Source organism: Rhinolophus sinicus, linkage group LG03 (genome assembly GCF_036562045.2).
Source record: "Rhinolophus sinicus isolate RSC01 linkage group LG03, ASM3656204v1, whole genome shotgun sequence".
NCBI classification, from domain to species: Eukaryota; Metazoa; Chordata; class Mammalia; order Chiroptera; family Rhinolophidae; genus Rhinolophus; species Rhinolophus sinicus.
The window spans coordinates 47,148,965-47,170,676 of record NC_133753.1 but is presented as its reverse complement, the minus strand read 5'-3'; the positions used below and the strand labels follow the sequence as shown (position 1 = coordinate 47,170,676).

General features: G+C 38.7%; 2 protein-coding genes across 4 annotated transcripts in view; both read left to right on the top strand.

Annotated features, from left to right (window-relative positions):
• Positions 1-4,397, top strand: part of RAB8B (RAB8B, member RAS oncogene family) — a 59,274-nt gene extending 54,877 nt beyond the window's left edge. Inside the window, exon 8 of the mRNA XM_019755375.2 lies at positions 56-4,397. Coding sequence (XP_019610934.1) covers positions 56-148 — 93 coding nt within the window. The 3' untranslated portion in view covers positions 149-4,397. The remainder of the gene's footprint in view (positions 1-55) is intronic.
• Positions 4,398-14,033: 9,636 nt separating this feature from the next.
• The window catches only part of APH1B (aph-1 homolog B, gamma-secretase subunit), a 36,369-nt gene continuing 28,690 nt past the window's right edge, over positions 14,034-21,712 (top strand). Inside the window, exons 1-4 of one of the 3 annotated variants that reach the window (XM_074327609.1) lie at positions 14,034-14,242; positions 15,602-15,772; positions 20,211-20,281; positions 21,104-21,226. In XM_074327609.1, the coding sequence (XP_074183710.1) occupies positions 14,130-14,242; positions 15,602-15,772; positions 20,211-20,281; positions 21,104-21,226 (478 nt within the window). In that variant the 5' untranslated portion in view covers positions 14,034-14,129. The remainder of the gene's footprint in view (positions 14,243-15,601; positions 15,773-20,210; positions 20,282-21,103; positions 21,227-21,712) is intronic. The other 2 variants (XM_074327610.1, XM_019755376.2) reach the window with 2 other exon arrangements.

Below are 21,712 nucleotides of genomic sequence, written 5' to 3'. Positions count from 1 at the left end.
GGGGTCAAACCATGAGAGTTTTGTTTCCTTGGTAACTTTGTCTTCTGTTTTGTAGAATGACAGCAATTCATCAGGGGCAGGTGGACCAGTGAAAATAACAGAAAACCGATCAAAGAAGACCAGTTTCTTCCGTTGTTCGCTACTTTGATGAACTTTTTCTGAGAGACTGCAGCACACCTAGAGGACCCTTTCCTGCTTCTTTGAAAGCACAGGTCACCCAGCCTCAGATTCACACCACCAGGCTGCTGCTGAGAGCACCACTGACTCTAGACCTCTTGACACAGAATGCCACGTGGATTCCAGCCTCTTGGCCTGTCAAGATAACAGGCTCCTTTTTTCAAACATGGAAGCAATGAAATGGAGACACATGCAAGACTTGTTTTTTCTTTGTTTTATTGCCTGTTGCAGAAGCTGCTATCTTTCTTTTTCGCTTTGCACATCGGTGTTAGCCTTTCCCTATTAATAGCACAATTAGACTCATATTTGCACGCTTTTGTTTCATAGAGTTAGTTCTAGACCAATTCGTGCTTTTGGGGATGTTTAAAAAAGTAAAACATTTAAAGCAGGGGTTAATATACTAAAATTAAAGGACATTTGGTCTGTTTCATATGGCCAGATGTTATTGCTTTGACACTGTTTATTTAAGGGCTCTGATTTGTTATTTTCTTAAATAGGAATCATTCAATTCTGATAAAATTTATCTTAAAAATTCATAAAAATGTCCATCTATTCATCAAAGGCCATAATTTCTTTATTTCTTCAGATTGTTTAGAGCTTTGCTTCATTCCTGATCTTTTTGCCAGAGTCTGGGTAGCTGAATAAATCACTTTCTCAGTTGATTCCCTCTACCTAATCTATAGAAACTACATTTGGAAATCACCTTAATGTCACTTTTCCTTGGGTTCATATTTGCTATTTTTTCCTGTGTTTGACCTATTGTAATCACTCAGTTATCTAAAACTTAACATATTTGAACATTGTTGTCTGTTTCTAGTTGTGAACTACTTTAGCTGAAATTTTACATAGGCAGAGAGATGTACCATTTAGGGTTTTATTTCAGCATTTAATTGTGGTTCTGTCACATTAGCATACATAATATATTTTACCTTAGGTTCATTCCTTAGCTTGCTGGTGTAGTTGCAATACCCAATTCCTACCATAATCCCTGTCAGTAAGAGCTAACAAGAGTTAGGTTTAGATTTTAGTTTATAGAAAGCTTAACCTATAAGGAGAGAGATTAACTTGTTTATGAATATAAATTTAGTAGAGCTAGCTCTTGGCGATGGTGAAAATAATGATTTTTTGTTCTGTTTTTATTTGGGCTTTAAAAAAAAAAAAAAAGTAATTAGACCTAGTGCAGCCTCTAGGAAAAGTCTTGCCTTTTGATTACAGAAAATATGAGCAAGGTTTCAGTTTTAAAATAGCTATTGTTGGATGTGTTGAACCCAGTTCCATCTGTTCAGTTTCATTGTTAGATAACTTGGTCTAGTCATTTGGGCCAAAGCCAACCAAAAGCTTAGCTGCCTTTCTCATCAAACACTGTTACTGGCATACCTTTTGTAAATGAAGCCATCATATAAGAAAAAAAGGTATTTAGTGTTAACTTATGTGCCAAATTCAGATCATTATGTCATTGCTGTTATTCTAGTCTTCAGTGTCATAACACAAAAGGGAGTGATATAAAGGTGATTAGGGAACTTAATTCTGTTAATAAGTATTCTTCCTGTTAGGACTGTTTTGTTTCACAAAGGTTAACATCTTGCTTGATAGTTAAGAATGGGAAATGAAAGTGGAAATGGATTCCTTGTTACCAACAGAGAATTCTGCTTCAAATTAAGATGTATCATTGGAATGCTTGGACCAGTCAACCTTTATTACTTTTTGAAAACTTATACACAGTTTAGCTGCAGCCGATATACCAGAGCTATTTTTGATGGGTACTCTAAACATGTTGACAAATTTCGGCTGCCTTGATTTGATTTTTTTTTTTTTTTTTTTACTTACCTATAGGCTTAAAGGCACCTGTTGGTGTCCAGTATAATCAAGTGATTCCTTGGTTGAAAGTTGGTTGTAAGTCTGCTCTCTTAAAATTAGATACATTTTTGGAAAGAAAAAATAATTTCTTAGAATTATCTTGTACTTACTAATTTTCTGAAAAAAGATCCAAGCAGTTAAGCTTCTGGATGGTAACAAAGTAGTTTCTAAAAGGCAAGTGCTATGACACCATGTATGAATGTAATTCTCTTAGTAATTTACCTCTGACTATTTGGTGTCTTAACACTTTGGTTTCTATCTCAGGGGTTGTCTGCAAACCAAAACTGACATATTCTGTGGTTAGCTTTTTTTTTCTTTTTAATAGAATGCTTTACTTTTGTTTTATTCTTTCTCTCTTCTGTCTTTTGTGGATTAATAACTAGTCTCCATGAATTTCCCTTTGAAAGAGCCTGTAAAAGTTACATGAGTCTAAAAGTGCTCTTTGAAGTAGCAGCAAATTGGGGATATATGCTCTGTTATATAGAAATAAATCGTCCTTGCTATTTTCTTACATTTAGTCTTGCTAAATTGTATATAATTTGAGCTAAGACCATAGGAAATACACTTTCTGCATGGTAAAATGACTCAATAAATATTCCACTTTGCTTAATAATGTACATATAGTGCATTATTTTTTCTATTTGTAGATGAATTTAGTGACAGATAATTGTCTGTTCCCTGCTGAAACTGAAGAAATCTAGTTTTGTGTGAACATTTTTGTCGTCTTATGGATAAGGTACCTGAAGACTTTTGCAGCAGTATTAGTGGTTCAGTGGCTGCACTTTATTATCAGTGTGCTAATTTTTGCCAGTGATTGGACTAGACCTTTTCAAATAGAGTCTGAGGGTCTCAGACAATGGAAATATGCTGGGACTAAGTAGCATGTAAATCAGTTGATTGTAAAATGTTTCGCTGGGAACTTATTTTAGCTATATTTTACTTCAGACAGATTATGAGAAAATAACCCACCTGTGCATCAGTTAGGAGGTGCTGCAGGGTTTCTTACTATTTACATGAACATTTTGTGCAGTCTTTGTTATAAATTTTCAAAAGACTATACTTTGAAGGACTATTTTTTAATTATACCTCATTTAGCTAACTAATATTCTAATACCTGGTAGAAAAACAGTGAGCCAGCCTTTAAGCATCCAACACAATTTAAATTATATGTTTTGTTTTGAGCTAAAGGCATCATTGGGAAAGGTAGGAAGTAGTTTACTTTAGAATAGAACATACATGTCATATCCCATAGTGCAAACAAAAGTATTATCTCCCTGTCTCCATTAATAAATTTAGCTGTGCAATATAGATAAATGTTTGCAGAAATTTCTAAATAAGAGACTATAGCTCCATTTTGCAGGTTCTAATGCTGCTGAGAATCTGTATTAAGGCTTACATAAAGGTTTTCCTGTGAACAGTAAGTGATACATTTAAGCAGACTTTCTTTTCTAGTTTATGACTTAGATTTCTTTATAAATTTAGTTCTTAATCTTTAAAGATGAGCTTCTAAGCTTAAAATTTTGAAACAGCACTTCATTATGTTGGTTTACATAACCCCCATTTTACGCAGTCATTTTTACCACTGGGTTTTTTAGAATTTTTCTTTTAACAGGATATTCCTTTTTCCTTCTTGTTAATATCTAAAGAAGTGGGGGCAGGGCAAGGAATGTCTAAAAATGAAATTCCTTGTCCTAGAGGGACCTGGAGAGACCGGATATGCTAATAAAATTTCAAATGCTAGCACAATTTTACAGTAGAATCAGTCTTTTTTTGAGACTAATAAAATCAATGGGTGTCATACTCACTCTGAAAAGCATCTAAATGACTGAAATTTACAGAAAGGAAATTAGCAAACAACTATTTTAGAGATATTTTCAAATTTTACTTCATTTTTTTGAAATGCTTGTGCCATATGCAATTGCATTTCTTATTGCCAAGAACTAATAGAACTTCTTGATTAATTTTCTTATCATTTTTAAAAATGTGAATTTAATTATTGGAATTCATTCCTATGGCCTTACAAATGGGTTTTATTTTGTTTGCAGCTGACAATGCAGTTCCTTTAATGGAAAAATACCGTAAACTATTTGACTAAAATCATGCCCCTAATGAGAAATATCTAATTTTTCTATAGAATTATCCTACTGTGTATGTTTCAGCATATCTTATTTTCATTCCAACGGCTTAATGTGAAAAGCTGCAGATAAAGTGGACCTGTTATGTGGTTAATCTTGTTTAAGCCAATTCATTAACTGTGTACTGATACTGTTGCTGTGGTGTTTTGTTTTTTAATGGATTTTATTCCAGGTGAACTTTTTTTTACAATAATGTTCGTCTAAAATAAAAACTACATAATGAAAATACTCTTGGCTCCCTAAAATGGATTGCATATTTTAAAAATCTCTCTTCAGTTTTTCTAGGTGTGTGACTCCAACCATGATAGACTTGGGATATTTTAGCAAACTGTATATCTGACTTCGAGTTGTGTAAAGACTTAGAAAAATGGCCAGATCTCCTGCTCATACCTAGTTCAGCGTACACTGAGGTCTCTTATAGAACTGCAACCTTAAATGGATCACCTGCCCTTCTTAGTCTTTACAAGCTTCGTTTCTGTTGTTTGGTTTTCACTTCCAAACAACGCAGTTTGAGGACCCCCCGCCCTGTGGATGTTCCACCCCTGTGCCGTGCATGTTCCCAGTTGTGCGTGGGCTTTCCTGTTCACCCACACAACCATTTTGAGCCTTCACTATTCTTCTCAAGCTTCCTACTTCTTTCCTTTCACTCTTGGTAGACAGACCTTTGGTCTCCTGCCTCACAGAGAAGAGCGTCAGTCTGAAACCACCTTAGCTGCCTCTCTCTCCCCTCGTGTAGCCTCCGTGGCGTGGCAGAGGCATTCCTCCTCGTCCGTGCTTTGCTCTGTGCCTCTCCTCTGGTCATCCTCCCCGTCTATGCTGCTGCTCAGGGAACGCCCAGCTCTTTCTCTTATACCTTCAAACTCTTCTGTGTGATCCCTTTCCCCTCAGCATGTAAGCATCTTTTACCTTCTCACCCCCTTGCTTCACGTCCCTCTCACTGCTCGTTTTCCTCTTGTCATAGCTAAACTTCTTCAAAGAGTTGCTTATAAATACTATCTTCACTTTCTCAATTTCCATTTATTTCTCAGCCTATTCCAATTTGGCTTCCTCCCTGTCACGTCACTGACATTGTGCTTACAATGGCTTAGTTGCTAACGTAGCGGACAGTTTTCTGCCCTTATCTTGGTTAATTTCTTGGGAGCATTTGACCAGTATATTTCTCCCCCTCCGCCCCCATAAATGTTCTCTTCCTTTAGCCTCTGTGACAGTATTCCCCACTTTTACAAAATAATTTCATCCTCTTTTCCTGGTTCTTAAATGTTCATAACTACTGTGGTCGGCTGAATAACGGCCCCCAAAGGTCTCCATGTTCTGTTCCTGGAAGCTGAGAATGTTACTTTATGTAGCAAAAGGCACTTTGCAGATGTGATCAAGTGAAACTTCTTGAGATGGGAGATTATCCAGGAGGACCCTATGTAATCCCGGGGGTCTTTATGAGAGGGACACACAGGAAGGAGTCACAATTAGAATCAAATGATGTGATGGTGGAAACAGCTGGAGAAAAGATGCAGAGCTATGAGCCAGGAATGTAGGTAGCCTCTAGGATCTGAAAAAGGGTGAAGGAAGAGATTTTCCCCCCAAAGCTTCCGGAAGGAACCGGCCCAGCCCTGACACCTTGATTTTAGCCTGGTACAACTCATTTCATCATTCTGACGAGCACTGTAAGAGAATAAATTTGCATTGCTTCAAACCACTAAATTTGTGGTAATTTGGTACAGCAACCATAGGAATCTAATATCGCTTTCAAATTTGTATCTCTAGCCCCTATTTCTTTCCAGAGGGCCAGACTTCAAAGGTGATCTGCCTATCGGACATCTCCCCTTGGATCTACTACAGGTACGTCAACAATATGTCTGAAACTCAAACTCAGCTCTTCATCTTTCCCCTCTCCCAGGAATTCCCAACAGCCCTCAGTCCCAGGAGGAGAAATGTGTTCTCCTCTTTTCCCCATCACAGTAGATAATAGCATCATCACCTGCCTAGGTCCCCAAACAGTTAACCTCCAAGCCTTAGGAGTCATAACTCCTTAATTTAGCCACTAATCCATTATTTTGGCCTCTGTCTTTTTTCAGGCCTCTTCATCTTTTGCCTAGATTTCTGCAACCTCTCCTACCCAGTCTCCTAGGGTCTACTCTTATTCTGCTCCTATCCAGTTTGCACAGCGCTGACAGGTTTTTAAAACTGAAATCTTATGTCACTGCCAAATTTAACCTTTAAGTGTTAACTCATAACCTTGGGATAAAACCTGAACTCTAGCCTGGCAAACAAAGTCCTTTTGCCAATCTCACATCTTTCTCTCCAGCCTTAGATCTTGTCATGTCTTAACTCATACTCATATTTTAAACCTCACCAGCAATTGCAGTTCCCCGAATACTTCATGCTTTGTCATTCCTTTGCTTATGCTGCTCCTTCTGCTGACTTCTTACTCTTTTACTGCCTAACTTATCGTTCAAGATTCAGTAAGGGTTTTTCTGGAAAGACTTCAGTCACAACCCACCTCTGGTTAGCTCCTCCTGTGTATGCCCCAAGTCACTCACTGCACTGGATTTGAGTGGTCTGTTCGCTTCCTTTCCCTACTAGACTCTTAGTTCCTGGAGGGTGGGGACTGTGTCTTTAGTTTTTGTATCCACAGTACCCAGTAAGGAGCCTGGTAGATAGTAGGTGTTTAATAAATGTTGAAACAATCAGTAGACTTCAGCAGTCCTCAAAATTAACATGTCACTGAAGAAAGCTAGGCGTAATTTAGAAGCTGTTTTGTTCTCCATTTTTAATTTAAACAAAAATTTGTATTAAATTCATCAATGCCTCAGTGACTACAGCAATAAAAAAAGAAGCTTCATTCTCTGGTTTTAATTCTTTACACTTCTTTATTCTTTGTTAAATATCTTACACCTTTTTAATCTTTATTAAATGCAGAGGAATTTCCTTTTAATAAGATAAATCACCCAGAATGCTGTTTATGTATTGATAAATTTAGTAAACCCTCTCTCCCCCTTTCTTCATGTTTCCTACTTTCAAAATTTAGATTTCCAATTTAGTTCCACAGGTATATAAGAATGTCCCCATACCAATTAATGCTAATTAATTAAAAAATATATAGAGTTCCAGTCAAGATGGTGGAGTAAGTAAACACTGTGCTCCCTTCCAGGACCACATCAGAATTACAACTAAATTACAGAACAACCACCTTTGAGAACCACTTGAGGTCTAGCTGAACAGAACTCCTGTAACTAAGGATATAAAGAAGAAGCCACATTGAGACTGGCAGGAGGGATGGAGACGCAGAAAGGGCTGATCCCACACCCACGTGTGGCAGTTAAGAATCTGGAGGAATATCTTGGTTGTAGAAGTCCCCACTGAGGAGTAAGGAGTCCCAGCCCCACACCAGCTCCCTAACCCTGAATACTAGTGCCAGGAAGAGGAGTCCCCACAACAGCTGGCTGTGAATATCAGCAGGGACTCGATCCAGGTGAGACAGAGGGCTGCTATAGACCCAAGTGCCCTCTTAAAGTGCCCCAAACACACTCACTCACAAACACTTGCCCTAAGCTCCAGTGAATGGACAGCAGCTCGAAAAGCTTACTGGGAGGGACTGAATTGTCTGGCTGCAAAGCAAGGGCTGGAGGGGCAGCTCTCTCTGGGATTAAAGTGCAGGCAGGTGCCATTGTTCCTTTGTTGAGCTCTCCCCTCTCCCAGCAGACAGGCGCAGGTGGATGCCAAATTTGAGTCTCCATTAACCTGGCTAACATTGCTCTTGCCCCACCCCTGATTCTCTGAGACCTCACCCCACCCAACTCACACCCCCAGCCCAAACCTCTTTCAGAGGCCAATCCACACAAGCATAGCCAGGGCCCACGCTGCAGACTTTCCTAAACTCTTTCAAAGGTTAACAAACCCAAACAAGCAGCAGCTGGCCTCAGCCCTGTACCTCTTGCTAAGTGACCCCCAAGCCTGGCACTAGTTGGCCTTGGTTCACTGTATAACCACTCCCAAGTTCCTCCAAGTACAGCACGGGCAGCTCCCTACAGCAGATCACTTTTCTAGCTCCTACTAGGTAGCCCCAGGCCAGAGGCAGTGGCTGACTTGGGCCTGCACCAGAGCCCCTTTCAAGAGGCCTCAGGACCAACACACCTGGTGGCCAGCTTCAGACTACTCCACAGCACCACCCAATTAGCACCACAAATGACACATCCAAAGGTGGTCTCAACAGGCACCAGAGAGCCCCACTAAAGCAAATCCTGCTACATGGGGTCAGCCCCTGCACAACAGCTGGTCCACTGTTGTCACAGCCAGCCCTCACAGCCAGTCAGCCAGAGAATTAATCCCACCCAGTGACTTGCCATCAGCAATCAAGGCTCAACTAAAACAGGAGGGCACACACAACCCACAAAAGGACACACCTAGAGCGCTAGGCTCAGATGAACAGGGAGACTGTCCACAGGGCCCCACAGGATACCTACTATATAAGGCCACTCTACCAAGACTGAGAGACATAGCAGATCTACCTAATACATAAAAACAAACACAGAGAAGCAGCCCGAATGAGGAGACAAATATGTCCCAAATGAAAAAACAAGACAAAACTCCAGAAAAAGAAATAAGCTAAATGGAGGCAAGCAATTTACCAGATGCAGAGTTCAAAACACTGATTGTAAGAATGCTCAATGAACTTAAGGGAAGAATAGATGATCTCAGTAAGAACTTCAAGAGACAGGAAACATTAAAAAGGAGATAGAAAACAAAAAAAGAACCAGTAAGAAATAAATAATACAGTAACAGAAATGAAGGATACATTAGATGAAATCAACAGCAAATTAGGTGAAGCAGAGGATTGACTCAGCGATTTAGAAAAGAAAGTAGTGGAAAACACCCAATCAGAACAACAAAAAGAAAAAAGAATTTTAAAAAATTAAGATAGTTTAAGGGACCTCTGGGACAACATCAAGCATAACAACATTCACATCATAGGGGTACCGAAAGGAAAAGAGAGTGAGCAAGGGATTGAAAACCTATTTGAAGGAATAATGACTGAAAACTTCCCTAACCTGGTGAAGGAAATAGACATACAAGTCCAAGAAGTGCAGAGAGTCCCAAACAAGATGAGCCCAAAGAGGCCTACACCAAACACATCATAATTAAAATACCAAAGTTTAAAGACAAAGAATCTTAAAAGCAGCAATATAAAAGCAGTTGGTTACCTATAAGGGAGCTCCCATAAGACTGTCAGCTGATTTCTGAACAAAAAATGTGCAGGCCAGAGAGATTGGCACAAAATATTCAAACTGATGAAAAGCAAGGACCTACGACCAAGATTGCTCTACCCAGCAAAGCTATCAGTTAGAATCCAAGGTCAGATATAGTGTCTCAATCAAGAAAAAGCTGTGGAGTTCATCACCACCAAACCTGTATTACAAGATATGTTAAAGGGACTTCTTTAAAAAGAAGAAGATAGATAAGTAAGTAAGTAAATACAATGAATAAGAAAATATCAAAACAAACAAAAAAAATTCTCACTGATAGAGGCAAACACATAATAAAAGCAATGGACCAACCAACACTAAAGTTAATACAAAGGTTAAAAGTCAAAAGTAGGAAGGTCATGTGTAATTACAACAGTAAATTAAAGGATACACAAACACACACAGAAAAGAAGTAAATAATGAGAAAAACATAAATGTGGAAGGGTGAGTGCAAATGGCAGTGATTTTAGAATGTGTTTAAACTTAAGCGACCATCAACATAAAATAGACTGCTACAAACAAAGCTTGGTATATATGAAGCGCATGGTAACCACAAACCAAAATCTACAAGAGATACAAAAAAAGAGAAAGGAATCCAAACACAACACGAAAGTCATCAACATACAAGAGAGCAAGAGAATAAGAAAGGAACAGAGTATACAAAAGCAATAAGAAAACAATAAAGTGGCAATAACTACATACTTGTCACTAATTGCTTTAAATGTAAATGGATAACATGCTCCAATCAAAAGATGAATGGATAGAGATGTGGTACATGTATATACTATGGAATATTACTTGGCCATAAAAGAGAATTAAATCTTACCGTTTGTGACAACATGGATGGACCTAGAAGGTATTTTGCTAAGTGAATTAAGTCAGACCGAGGAAGACAAATACTATATGGTTTCACTTATATGTGGAATCTAAAAAACAAAATGAACAAACAAAACAGAAACAAACGCATACAGAGAACAAACTGATAATTAGTTGCCAAGTGGGAGGGGCCTGGGGGACTGGGTGAAATAGGTGAAGGGATTACATACAAATTAATGGTTACAAAATAGTCACGGGGATATAAAGTAGAGCTTAGGGAATATAACCAATAATACTGTAACAACTATACATGGTGTCAGGTGGGTACTAGGACTTATCAGGGGGATCACTTTGTAAATTATATAAATATCTAACCACTATGTTGTACACCTGAAACTAATATAATATTGAATGTCAACTGTAATTGCAAAATAAAAAATTTATATATATACCAGGGGTGCCAAAAAAAATGTATACACATGACTTGTATTAATCTTTTGGTATTGGTATGTATTGAGTATCACAATTTTAATACAGTGTTTTCCTTTCTTAAAATGTGTATACAATTTGTTGGCAATATACAAATACACACACACACACACACACACACACACACACACACACACACACACATATATATATATATATATATATATATATATTTATTTATTTATATTTATGTATCTTCCCTTGGTTTTTCCCTCTTCCCCCTCATGTACCTCATCAGTCACTACAATCTGCACAATTCCTAAATCTCTCTTCAGTTTGTCTGCCTCTCTCCAGGCTCCTGTTATCTCCCTGACTCAGGCCACCAGCATCTTTTGCCTGCAGTGTGCCAGAGATGTCCTGTCTGGAATCCCATTTTCCATATCTGTGCGAAGGAGATCTGATCACCTCACTCTGCTAGGTAAACCCAGGACTCGAAGTGAATTCTAACCTGCTGGCCTTTCCAGTCTTATCTCATTTCTCTCCTCACATTTCTGTGACATCCTGAATTACTTTCTGCCCCTCAGAACTGCCCTGTTTTCTTTCACTTTGAGACCTTTCCACTTGTCCTTCCATTTCGTCCCTAATTCCTAGCTTTGCTAACTTCAAAGCTGAGACCTGAATGGGTGGTGTTATGGTTACCAAAACCTCACAAGTTTGGATTGCATGCCCTTCCTTCCCGCTTCCTATATATTCTCATAGCACCCTATACTTGCCTGTCTGTCTTCCCTACTAGACTGTAAGCTCCATGGAGACAGAAACACATCTGTTTCATTGGTATATTACCAATGCCTGGCGTTGTGCCTGATACTTAGTAGGCATTCAACATGCATTTTGAATGAACAAATAAGTGGTTGAGTAAATAGGAATCTATCAGCACTACCAGAAAAAGAAGCTCAAGTGAATTAATTAGTACATTGTTAATTACTAGTAGCTATGTCAAAGCCTTACTTAATAAACTGCTGAAATGTCATATTGCTTTCTGCCCCCCACCTCCACCTCAACCAACACACACCCAGTTCAGAGGACTTCTCAGCAGTCTATATTCGTATCCATAGAGTGTGCTTGCCTCCTTCCCTCAGTCCCTTTTAGGGACTTAACTCACAACATCACTTAGTACCTTATGTTTTTAATTCTTTGTGGGGGAAACTAATAGTAAGTTCACAAAAACATAAGGAGTCAGTAGCACTGCTGCTTAGCCTCAAATTCCTCACTGGTAAACAGAATTGTTGCAACCAGTGTAAAAGTGCTTTTTACACAGCAATGCATTATATAAATGTATGGAGCCTTATTCAGAGAAAACTTCAAATAAGTTTTTCTAACAAATAACCAGGAGTACTGAAGATGACTGTTTTACTGGTGATTTTGCCAGTTTGGTCTAGTTGCTTCCTTCTTTTCTATTCCAACAGACATCAGCCAAAGACGTCTTCACAGATGGGGTGGGGCAGAATCATTACATTTCACATTGCCTTCCCATTTTTTAACTGGACTTGGGGACTCAGATTGAACTGAATGTTACGTGAATACAGATTCCCCTGACTTAAAGCTCTGTGTGTTGAGTTGCTGACTTCCCGAAGTATTTGAGGCAGTTTTAACCAAGACACATAGATCTTGGTTAAAATTGGGGTAATTGAATTATTAAAATAGGGATAAAAGAACAAGTCATATTCTGAAGTCATGGCAGTAATTATAACTTCTAAAAACCAGAATAATTGCTATAATTGACTATTAAATTTAGCTCCAAGCTTCCTGGGAGTCAAGGTAAAGCCTGAGTATGCGTTAGGTCTCAGGCTGCACATACGCATTTGTCAGGAGAAACAAAACGTTTTTCTAGCCCTGAACTCAAAATAGTAGAGCATGGATCTATTAGAGATATCGAACAACGATAATGAAACAGTTTTATAAAATATGCAGGAAAAATGTAGATGGCCATTTCTTGTATAAAAATCTTAATTTATGCCAAGGATGCGACTACATTATGCCTCTGCAAAGGCATTTCTACATGGAGCTGAAATAATGAAATTGCATTTGATAACTTTGATTCAGGATAGAACAAAAAGAATATATCTAATGGTGATTTCACTCTATCACTTTGAACTGTTGTCTCAACAACAGTTACGATGGGTTCTGGATAATACATTTCAAAATGAAGAAATATTCTGTGGAGTAAGTAGAAAATATATATGTCTGTTTTAAATGGGCGAAGGTGACATTTTACCATAAGAATTAAATACTTGTAGTTGCATTATTTGAAGGCCCATTTTCAGAGGTGACTCACAAAACATCTACATTTAGGTTCCAACTTTTGTCTTTTCAATGTTAATTTCCAAGAGCTTTGTTCATCATAGACATTAAAGAATGAGTAGGACAGGCTAACACTTAGGTAGCACTTCACTATGCAGGCACAATCCTCAAAATAACCCAGGAGGTATTCTTATGATTCCCATTGAACATGAAAAAAAACCTTAGATGTGAATAATAAGGAAAATTAACCTTCTGGTTTTAATTTTTAAATCTCTCAGAAATTGTGAAATTAATATAAAATAGCAAATGTTTGTAAGTTCCACTTTTTAAAATTATTTCATTCATCTAACATATTTAGTGAGCACCTTCTAGGTGCTGCAGAAACAACAAAGAACAAAACAAAGCCCCTGCCCTCCAAAAGTTATTTTTATTGGGGGAGACAAATGAGCAGGTAAAAAAAGATAAGGGAGATGTTAGCATCACTATAGGGTAATCAGAAAATGCCTTCAAAAACAACTTTTTTTAAGGCTTGGGTGGAGGATGGGGTACTGGGAAAAAAAACCAGCCAGCCAAAACAACCCTGAGAAGCACAGCTTGGTCCACCACTCTTTCATCCCTTTTCTGTCTGTGAGGTATCGTCTGGGTCATCTAGCTCTCAGCTTAAGTTTTATACCTGATAAAGGACGAAGTTTCCGCAACTATGCAAATAAAAAAAATCGCTTTAGAGAAGACTCCTTTATTTAGAAATGGAATCCTGTCTGGGTCCTGCCCTGTTTTCCTTTAGTTGATATGGAATCCCCCATTCTGGCCCCATCGGGGGATTGGGGATCTCCCCTCCTCTTAGCCACATCGCAGCCTCCACGGGGGCCTGATCAATGTGTAGCTATGGTGAGGGGAAGGGGTGGGGGCGCTACGGTTCCAGCTCTAAAGTCGCCAGCTAACGACGCCTCCGGATCAAGAACTGCAGCTCCGCCTGGCGCGCGGCCCCGGACGCCGGGTGGGACTGAAAGCCCAGCGGTGAGACTCGCGCCCCGCCTCCAGCCAGTACGCCCCGCCCCGACCGCCCCGCCCCCTCCGCCGCGACCCGCCCCGCCCCGCCCCGCGCTCAGGTCGGCCGCCGCCCAGCGCACCTCGCGTCCCTGCCAGGCCCCCGGGGCCCGCTTCCTCGGTCACCATGACGGCGGCTGTGTTCTTCGGCTGCACCTTTATTGCCTTCGGGCCTGCGCTCGCCCTCTACATCTTCACCATCGCCACCGAGCCATTGCGCGTCATCTTCCTCATCGTCGGGTGAGGCGGTTGCGCCGGGAAACCTGGACCGGGGCTCCCCTCCCCCGCCAGGGGTACCGGCGACCCCCAGTGTCCCCACCAGTCGGTTAGACCTTGTTGGGCTTTGGAGGGGAGAAGGGTTGAGAAGGGGAGAGCAGAGACCCAGCTCCCTTGGACTCGTCGCCCTCCTCCAAGGGTCGGCAGGAAAAGAACTGGAGCCCCACGACCCCAGAGGGCGAGCTCCGGGAAGGAGCTCACACGGGGGCGGGGGGGGGGGGGGGGTCTCAGAAAACACTGGTGCTTGGCTCCTGAGAGTTTGCTTAGGGTCCATGGGTGGGCTATAGTGAGTCGTGAAGCCACGTAAATTGTATGAAAAAAATTGTAGATAACTTCAAATATGTATCTTTTATTTTTCTGGAGAGGGGTCTCTAGTTTCCCTCAGCTTCTCCCAGGCATCTGTAATCCCAAAGGGGTTAAGAATCATTAAGCACCTGAGTGTCAGGTGCTTTAAAACATACCCAACCCCCTACCCGAGATCAACTGTATTGGAACATCTAGGGAGCGGGAATCGGCCTACGGTTTGTTTTTTTTTTTAAAGCTCCCCAGGTGATTGAGGTGTATAGTCAAGGGGTAAAGCCTGAAGCACCTGTCAGTGCATCTTCTTGGAGGAGCTTGGTAAATACCGAACTCTGGTGGTGAATGCCGTCATAAGCCCAGTTTTCGTCTGTCAGCTCTTACTGGGGCTCCTCCCCAAGTCCCCCTCCACCAGGACAAACTGCCAGGCTAGGCCAGTGACGCCCACGTTTTCTGAGCTCTCACCTCTCAACTGTATTACAAGTGCTGCATCTCATGCGTCATTTTAAAAGCAGAGATTTGGGCGAAAGGTTTGTAAAGCTTGTTATACTCATTCAAATCCACAGGAATGTTGTAAAAACCAGGGCTGGAAAACTGATCTGAATCAGAGCTCAGGCTTTCAACTTTTGCATTTTATATTAATCACTCTCTTAATAGAGAGGTGAACATTTTTCTGGAAAAGACACATTTACACATCAATGGGCAAAGCATTAACTCGGAAGAGTAGCAAATCAAATTTCCAGCTAGAGAGTCCTTGGCAGACAGTCTGCAGATGTACTTAACAAATAGCAAAGTCACTGAAAAATAATAATTGTTAGGAAAAATCCCCAATACCTTTTGGACTGCATGTTCATCTCCCCACTGATTAAGAACAATTGATCCAGAACATCACTTGATGAAAATGTTTGTTTTTTTCTTTCCTTATTAAATCTGTTTCTTCACAAGCAGGGTCTTATTTCACGTATATATCATTATTAATCCTGTACCTATGTTTACTAGTAACTTTTGCTTTTTCCTAATTTTCAGAGCTTTCTTCTGGTTGCTATCTCTACTGCTTTCCTCCCTTGTCTGGTTCATGACAAGAACCATTACTGACAACAAAGATGGACCAGTACAGAAATATCTGCTGATGTTTGGAGTGTTAGTCTCAGTCCTTATCCAAGAAATGTTTCGGTTTGCATATTACAAAATTTTAAAGTAAGTTAAATATTTTCCTTTTTTTCCCAGTTGTATTTGAATTACGTTTTAGTAATTTTAAACATTAATGTAGTGTGGTATTTGAGGGCCCATACCTTCCTACATAGTTTGAAGCCAAGGGACTGGTAAATTTCCAACCTGAAAATATTGAGTATTTTATCTTGTGAACATTCCTTCGTTTTTTTTCATTCCTTTGAAAAGTGTTTCTTGAGAATTTACTCAATGCCAGGCATTATTCTAGGCCCTGGGGATACGTCGCGATTAAAAGACAATTTCTGTCCTCACGGAGGTTATAGTATAACCTCAGTATAGCTGAGATAGACAACAAATGAGTGAACAAGAAAATGAACTGTACATTAGAAGATAAGTGCCATGAAGAAGAATAAGCTATAGAAATGGTCATTGAAACAGCAAAAAAAGTTTCACTTTAGAATTTATATCAGCTTCTCTTTGCCACCAACTAAAAGAAAAAATTCTTATAGAGATTATGCCTACCATTATTTTAACTATATTAGGAAAATAGGTGTTCATTTTGTGATATTTCATTTGACTTCATATCTGAAAGCACATTTTTAAAAAGCCACGGGCATGAGTTCCCTTTAGGGAACTTTAGGCCAGAAAGTAGGTCATCTGTAGGATCCATGAGGACCTCACGTGAAACCACTGATTTGAAACACAGCTTGAACTTGGAATCATATTTTCTTTCAGGCAGTCATGAGATTGGCTTTGATTATGCAGTAAGACTTAGAATGATAAATGTGCTCTCTCTTTCCTTTCGGTAAATGAAATAATTAAGCCACTTCATGAATTTTATGGGTGTAACCAAGACAGAACCTTAACAATATCTCTTATAATAAACCGCTGATAATTTGTTCTTACCTATATGCTAGGCTTCCAATATTTTTTATTTACAGATACTGAAATTTACTAATGAAGCAATTTAAATCGCAAATTGAAAACCATGAAGCCATTGTTTACATGCAAAAGTCGTATCTTACAAAAGGTTTAAAAATGAAATGTCCATTAGTTCTTGGAAATATTAAAAAGCAACCAATAAATATAAAAAATAACATTTAAGTTTCCACGGGAATACAATATCCTGAACAGATGGACATTCATCCATGGTTGAATGTCTCTGATATGCAGCAGTTACTAACATTTCAAAATTTAATTTTGGCTGTAGAGTATTATTAAGGTAAGCAAAATCTCCCTCTTTCTGACCTCTGCCACACAGTCACGTGAAATCTCTGTTACATGGTAGTCTTCTTGACTCTTTCAAGGCTAAACTGTCCTCATTTTCTCACCTGGCCCTCAGAAGATATGGATATGGCTTCCAGAGCTTTTCCAGTCTCTGTTCTTTTGTGTCGGCAGGCATGTCTCTTGTTGTCAGTCCTGGAGTGTCCTTGTGCTCAGGACCAGCAGAGTACCCTCTGTGATGGAGGTCGTGCAGAGAACCTGCCAGCCCTTCCCACCCTTGACTGGGTGGGCCCAGTACTTGCGACAACAGCCTCAGGTGGCACGGGGTTTTCCTGTCAGCAGCATCATTGGCTCATGTTGGTTTTGCATGTTTACATATGATGCTTCTCATTTTGAAACAAACTTAATTTCACCTAGATTTTCACAGTTTAGGACATGGATTTAGTTACCTGTTAGGACTTTAGGTTCTCAAACCGGACTTACCTGAAGTGACTAAACGGGTATCTGCTTGTTTTTTCACCTGAAATTCAACTCATTATTGGTGCTAATTCCAAAGAGCTACATACTGAACATTGGTTGACATTTTTAATGAGGGCAGTGAAGGAATAAAGCTACATGCAGAAGGAATTATGGCTGTCAGTCTGCAGGCTCTTATGGCCTCTTTGGCCTTTTGGGGAAACCGTGTTTGCTCTGCCAAAGGACTTTGGAAATTGGCAGACAGATAGTGGGACAAACTTGTATTAACAGATGTCTTTGGTTGCCTTTGCAAAATGTATCTTTAACAAGCCTTTGGAATATTGTACAATATCTTCCTAGCAAATTTTAGAAATGTTGCATATTATGTAGTTATGTGTTAAAATAAGTTTGAGAATTATACTTTATTCATGACTAACATTTATATAGATACATTTAAGTTTCTCTCTTATGCTACACTACATTCAAATATAGGAACTTTGGTTTAACCAGTGTTTTAACTATTCCACTGCCAAAGTAGGATTTGAACTTTAAAGTACTGCTTCAAATTTTTGCTGTCTGAATTTGATGCCAAGATTAAACTGTCAAGAGTTTGCACTAGTATTTTTTTTACATACATGGATTTGAATCAAAGTATTTATTATTGTAGTCTAATACGAATTTATTTTATGTGTAAGGCCTTAGGACGAGTACTTCATTTTGAATGAATGAATGAATGAATGAATGAATGAATATAACTTTCAGCCAAGCAAAGAATTGCACTATGAGAAACTGGCTTGTGGTTACAAGTGATAGCCCTTTCTACATTAATTTCTTTTTAAAAATCTAAGTTATGGTCCTGTACATTGTCTAAACCATACATTTGATTTTTTTTTGTCTTGGATTGAAGCTTTTGCAGTTTAATTCAATTTTGTCTTATAATGTTGATACCATAAATATTTGGTAATTCTAGAAAAATTTTCCATTTATAGAAAAAATTAAGATAATCATTGCTATAATTTCTTAAAATAAGACTTTAAAATTTCTAAAATGGTGTATTTAATTTTTATGCATTTTCTTTGGTACTGTCTCTCTTTTACACATACATACACAAAAGAATCACAACAAACCAGAAAGATGGTATGATTTATCAGTAGTTTTTCAAAGTTTATATTTTAAAAATTGGGCTTTTTCTTTTTTGTCCTTGGAAACTATAATAAATGCAAACAGCGAATTTTTCACTTTAGTAAAATGGTCGTATTAAAAACACTGTCCCTTACGTTATCAGTCATGTGCTGTATCTGTCAGGAACATGGAAACTGATGGTGGTTTGTACTTTTTCATTTCCTAATGTTGGCGTGGCGAACTATTAGTGCCATAGACCTTTCCTCCCACAAACTTGTAATGTAGAGCAGGTTTATTAACTTTTGAATTTATGCATTTAATATATTTGTGATAGCGGTATCTTTTATTCATTACAGTTCATATAAAACAGAAATCCTCCAAAATTTATTGATTCGATTATACCATTGTATCCATTTGTTGATAGAGATTATTACTATTATCTATCTTTTTAAGCTTTAATTAGCCTTTCACAATATTCCTGTGACAGGTACATTTATTTTTTAGGAAAATTGGACATTTTAGTTGTTTATTGCTCCTGAGAAAGAAGACTACAGTCACTTAAGTTTTGGCTCATGTCCTTGCTACCAATGATGCTTCCAAACAGAGAGCACTGCAATGGCAAATTGTTTCTTTCAAGTCTAGAAAAACAAAGGATCTTTATCATTCTGCTTATTACTATTGTGGTTGAATTCTGCATTTGCCTTTAATTTAATGATATTTATATTTATAGTAAATATAATTTAAATACCCTTTGAGTCAGGATCATTGTTTCAGAATTTCTAGCCAACAAGGGTGAGTAATAACCTAGTGACAGTAGTGGAACCAACCAGCCACACCTTGCATTCTTAATACATCTGCATGGGGGGCAGGGACTCATGGTAAGTTTGTGAATTGTCCACTCTGAGCATCATTTCTACTAAGCAGTATTCTAATGTTTCATTCAGGTATTCATTTATCTCCTTTTCTCAGGGTAGCATTCTCCCCTGATTATTTCTCCCCTGAAGCCTGATTGGGGATATGAAACAAATATGTAAAACATTTTAGAATCAGAAGACCACAAGATTATGTACCCATATGAGAGTTCAGACCATTGGTATTATAGGATTTAAGAGTAAGGAGAGATTAGTGATTACCATTCATTGGTAAAAGTGGCTTCCTTGAGAAATTATTGCCGGAACTAGACTTGGAAGGGTGAGTACAACTGAGGTTCTACAGAGTGAAAGCTAAAAGGGAGGGTGGCAGAATAAGTATAGCCCAGGCAGAAGGCACAAAAAAGTACCAACCAAGTGGGATTGAAGATACAGTTCTTTGGGAAGAGGAAAAAATTCAGAGTGGTAGAGGCCATAGGACATTGAAGTAAGTATTTGCTGAGCTCAGAAAGTAATCAGAATGTTGCTTTTTTTCTGATGGCTTGTTTACTTATATCTTTCCTATTTTTCTCTTTTATGTGAAAGTAGATAATAAAAGGCAAAAGTGGGTTGGAAATTTTGTATGATTTTAGGTAATTGACAATTTGCTGGGTTTTTATTTGTATGGATTTTAGATTTAGAGTATAACTTGATCAGAAGCCTCAGTAAGTATTTGGATTTTGAAATATCTTGTGTATTTTCTTCATATACTACTATTTCTTTTTAAAAAGGTTATCTGTGTGGTTTTATTTTAGAAAAGCCAATGAGGGTTTGAAAAGTATAAACCCAGATGAGACAGCACCTTCTATGCGATTGCTGGCCTATGGTAAGTTAGAACTGCATGGTGTCATTAAGAAAAAAAAATCACACTTGGCATAAAAGCCATTTTTATCTTTGTAGATACCGAATAGTATATTATTACTGTCTTGGCCTCTTGGTTTACATTGTTTATTTTTCTAGGTTTCCAGGGCCTTTATGGAAAGGGAAGTGATTGCGAGTGACTCTTATCTGTGTGTCCATTAAATATTAGCCAGGTTTGAAAGTTAGGTTTTTGACATGAATACACTCTAGTTAACTAACAGTTTCTAAGTGAGGTTACTGGTACCTTTCCTAAGTGGTTACCATGGCTGCCTGTAGTAGGAGGACTCTTCATCTTAATGCAGTTACTACCCCTGGGTAGTTTTCTTTCAAAATGATGTTTTAAAGATTGGATCTAGGTCTCTAGGTGGAGTCACCCCAGTTTGGCCCAGGGAGTACTCCTTACAATGCAGAGTCACCCCTCAAATGCAGTTCCCAGTTCTAAGTCATCAAACTTCAATCTGCAGACTCTGTTATCATAGACTAAAGCCAGAGCTTCAGCATCATACCCTCTGTGTCACTGCGTGCTTCTGTGTCTTTCTAGATCTTTTTCTCTCCTGTTGCATTTCTCTGCTACACACCACTATGCATTTCCTTTCCTCTTTCCCCCTTCTCACTCAGTTCATTGTTTAGCCAGGCACTTGACTTTTCTGAGCCAGCTTTCCATGGTTTCTCTAACAGCACGAGCACCATTTCCCCTTCAACAAAAAGCATTCCCTAGTCCTTGGAAATTTGATTTGAAGAGAAATTATAGCATGAAGGATTTAACAGTGTTTTTTCTTCCCTTTAGTTTCTGGTCTGGGCTTCGGAATCATGAGTGGAGTCTTTTCCTTTGTTAATACCTTGTCTGACTCCTTGGGGCCAGGCACGGTAGGCATTCGTGGAGACTCTCCCCAGTTCTTCCTCAATTCAGGTATGTGCTTGGTAGATGTGAATGTTCAGGTTTCTGGTCTAGATGATCATGCTTATTGGAATTCCGTGGCTTAAGAATTCAAGTGAATAGAAATATATGTTACACCTTCTAAAGGCAAAGTACAGGACCTAGGAAAATAAAACGTTTGGTTAGAGTATTTTAGAATTTTAGAGTGGAATTTAGCTTGTATAAAATTTATTTTTATTTTGTTTTACTAACAATTTTGCTGTATAGTTGATATACGATAAGTGAATTTTTATAGACTTTATGCTCCTTTTGTTTTTATTAGTTTTATGCTTATCTTTAGTATAAGCCCTAATCTTTAATTAAATTGGTCATGTTGGCCCCGTTTTTGGATAAGGCAGTATAATTTAATTTTGAAATTTAGAGGAAAATGGTTCTTATTTAATGTGAAGGAATGTCATACATCTAAAAATACATACTTAAACATATGAGGTCTGACAATTAAGTTCGCAAACTCATCCT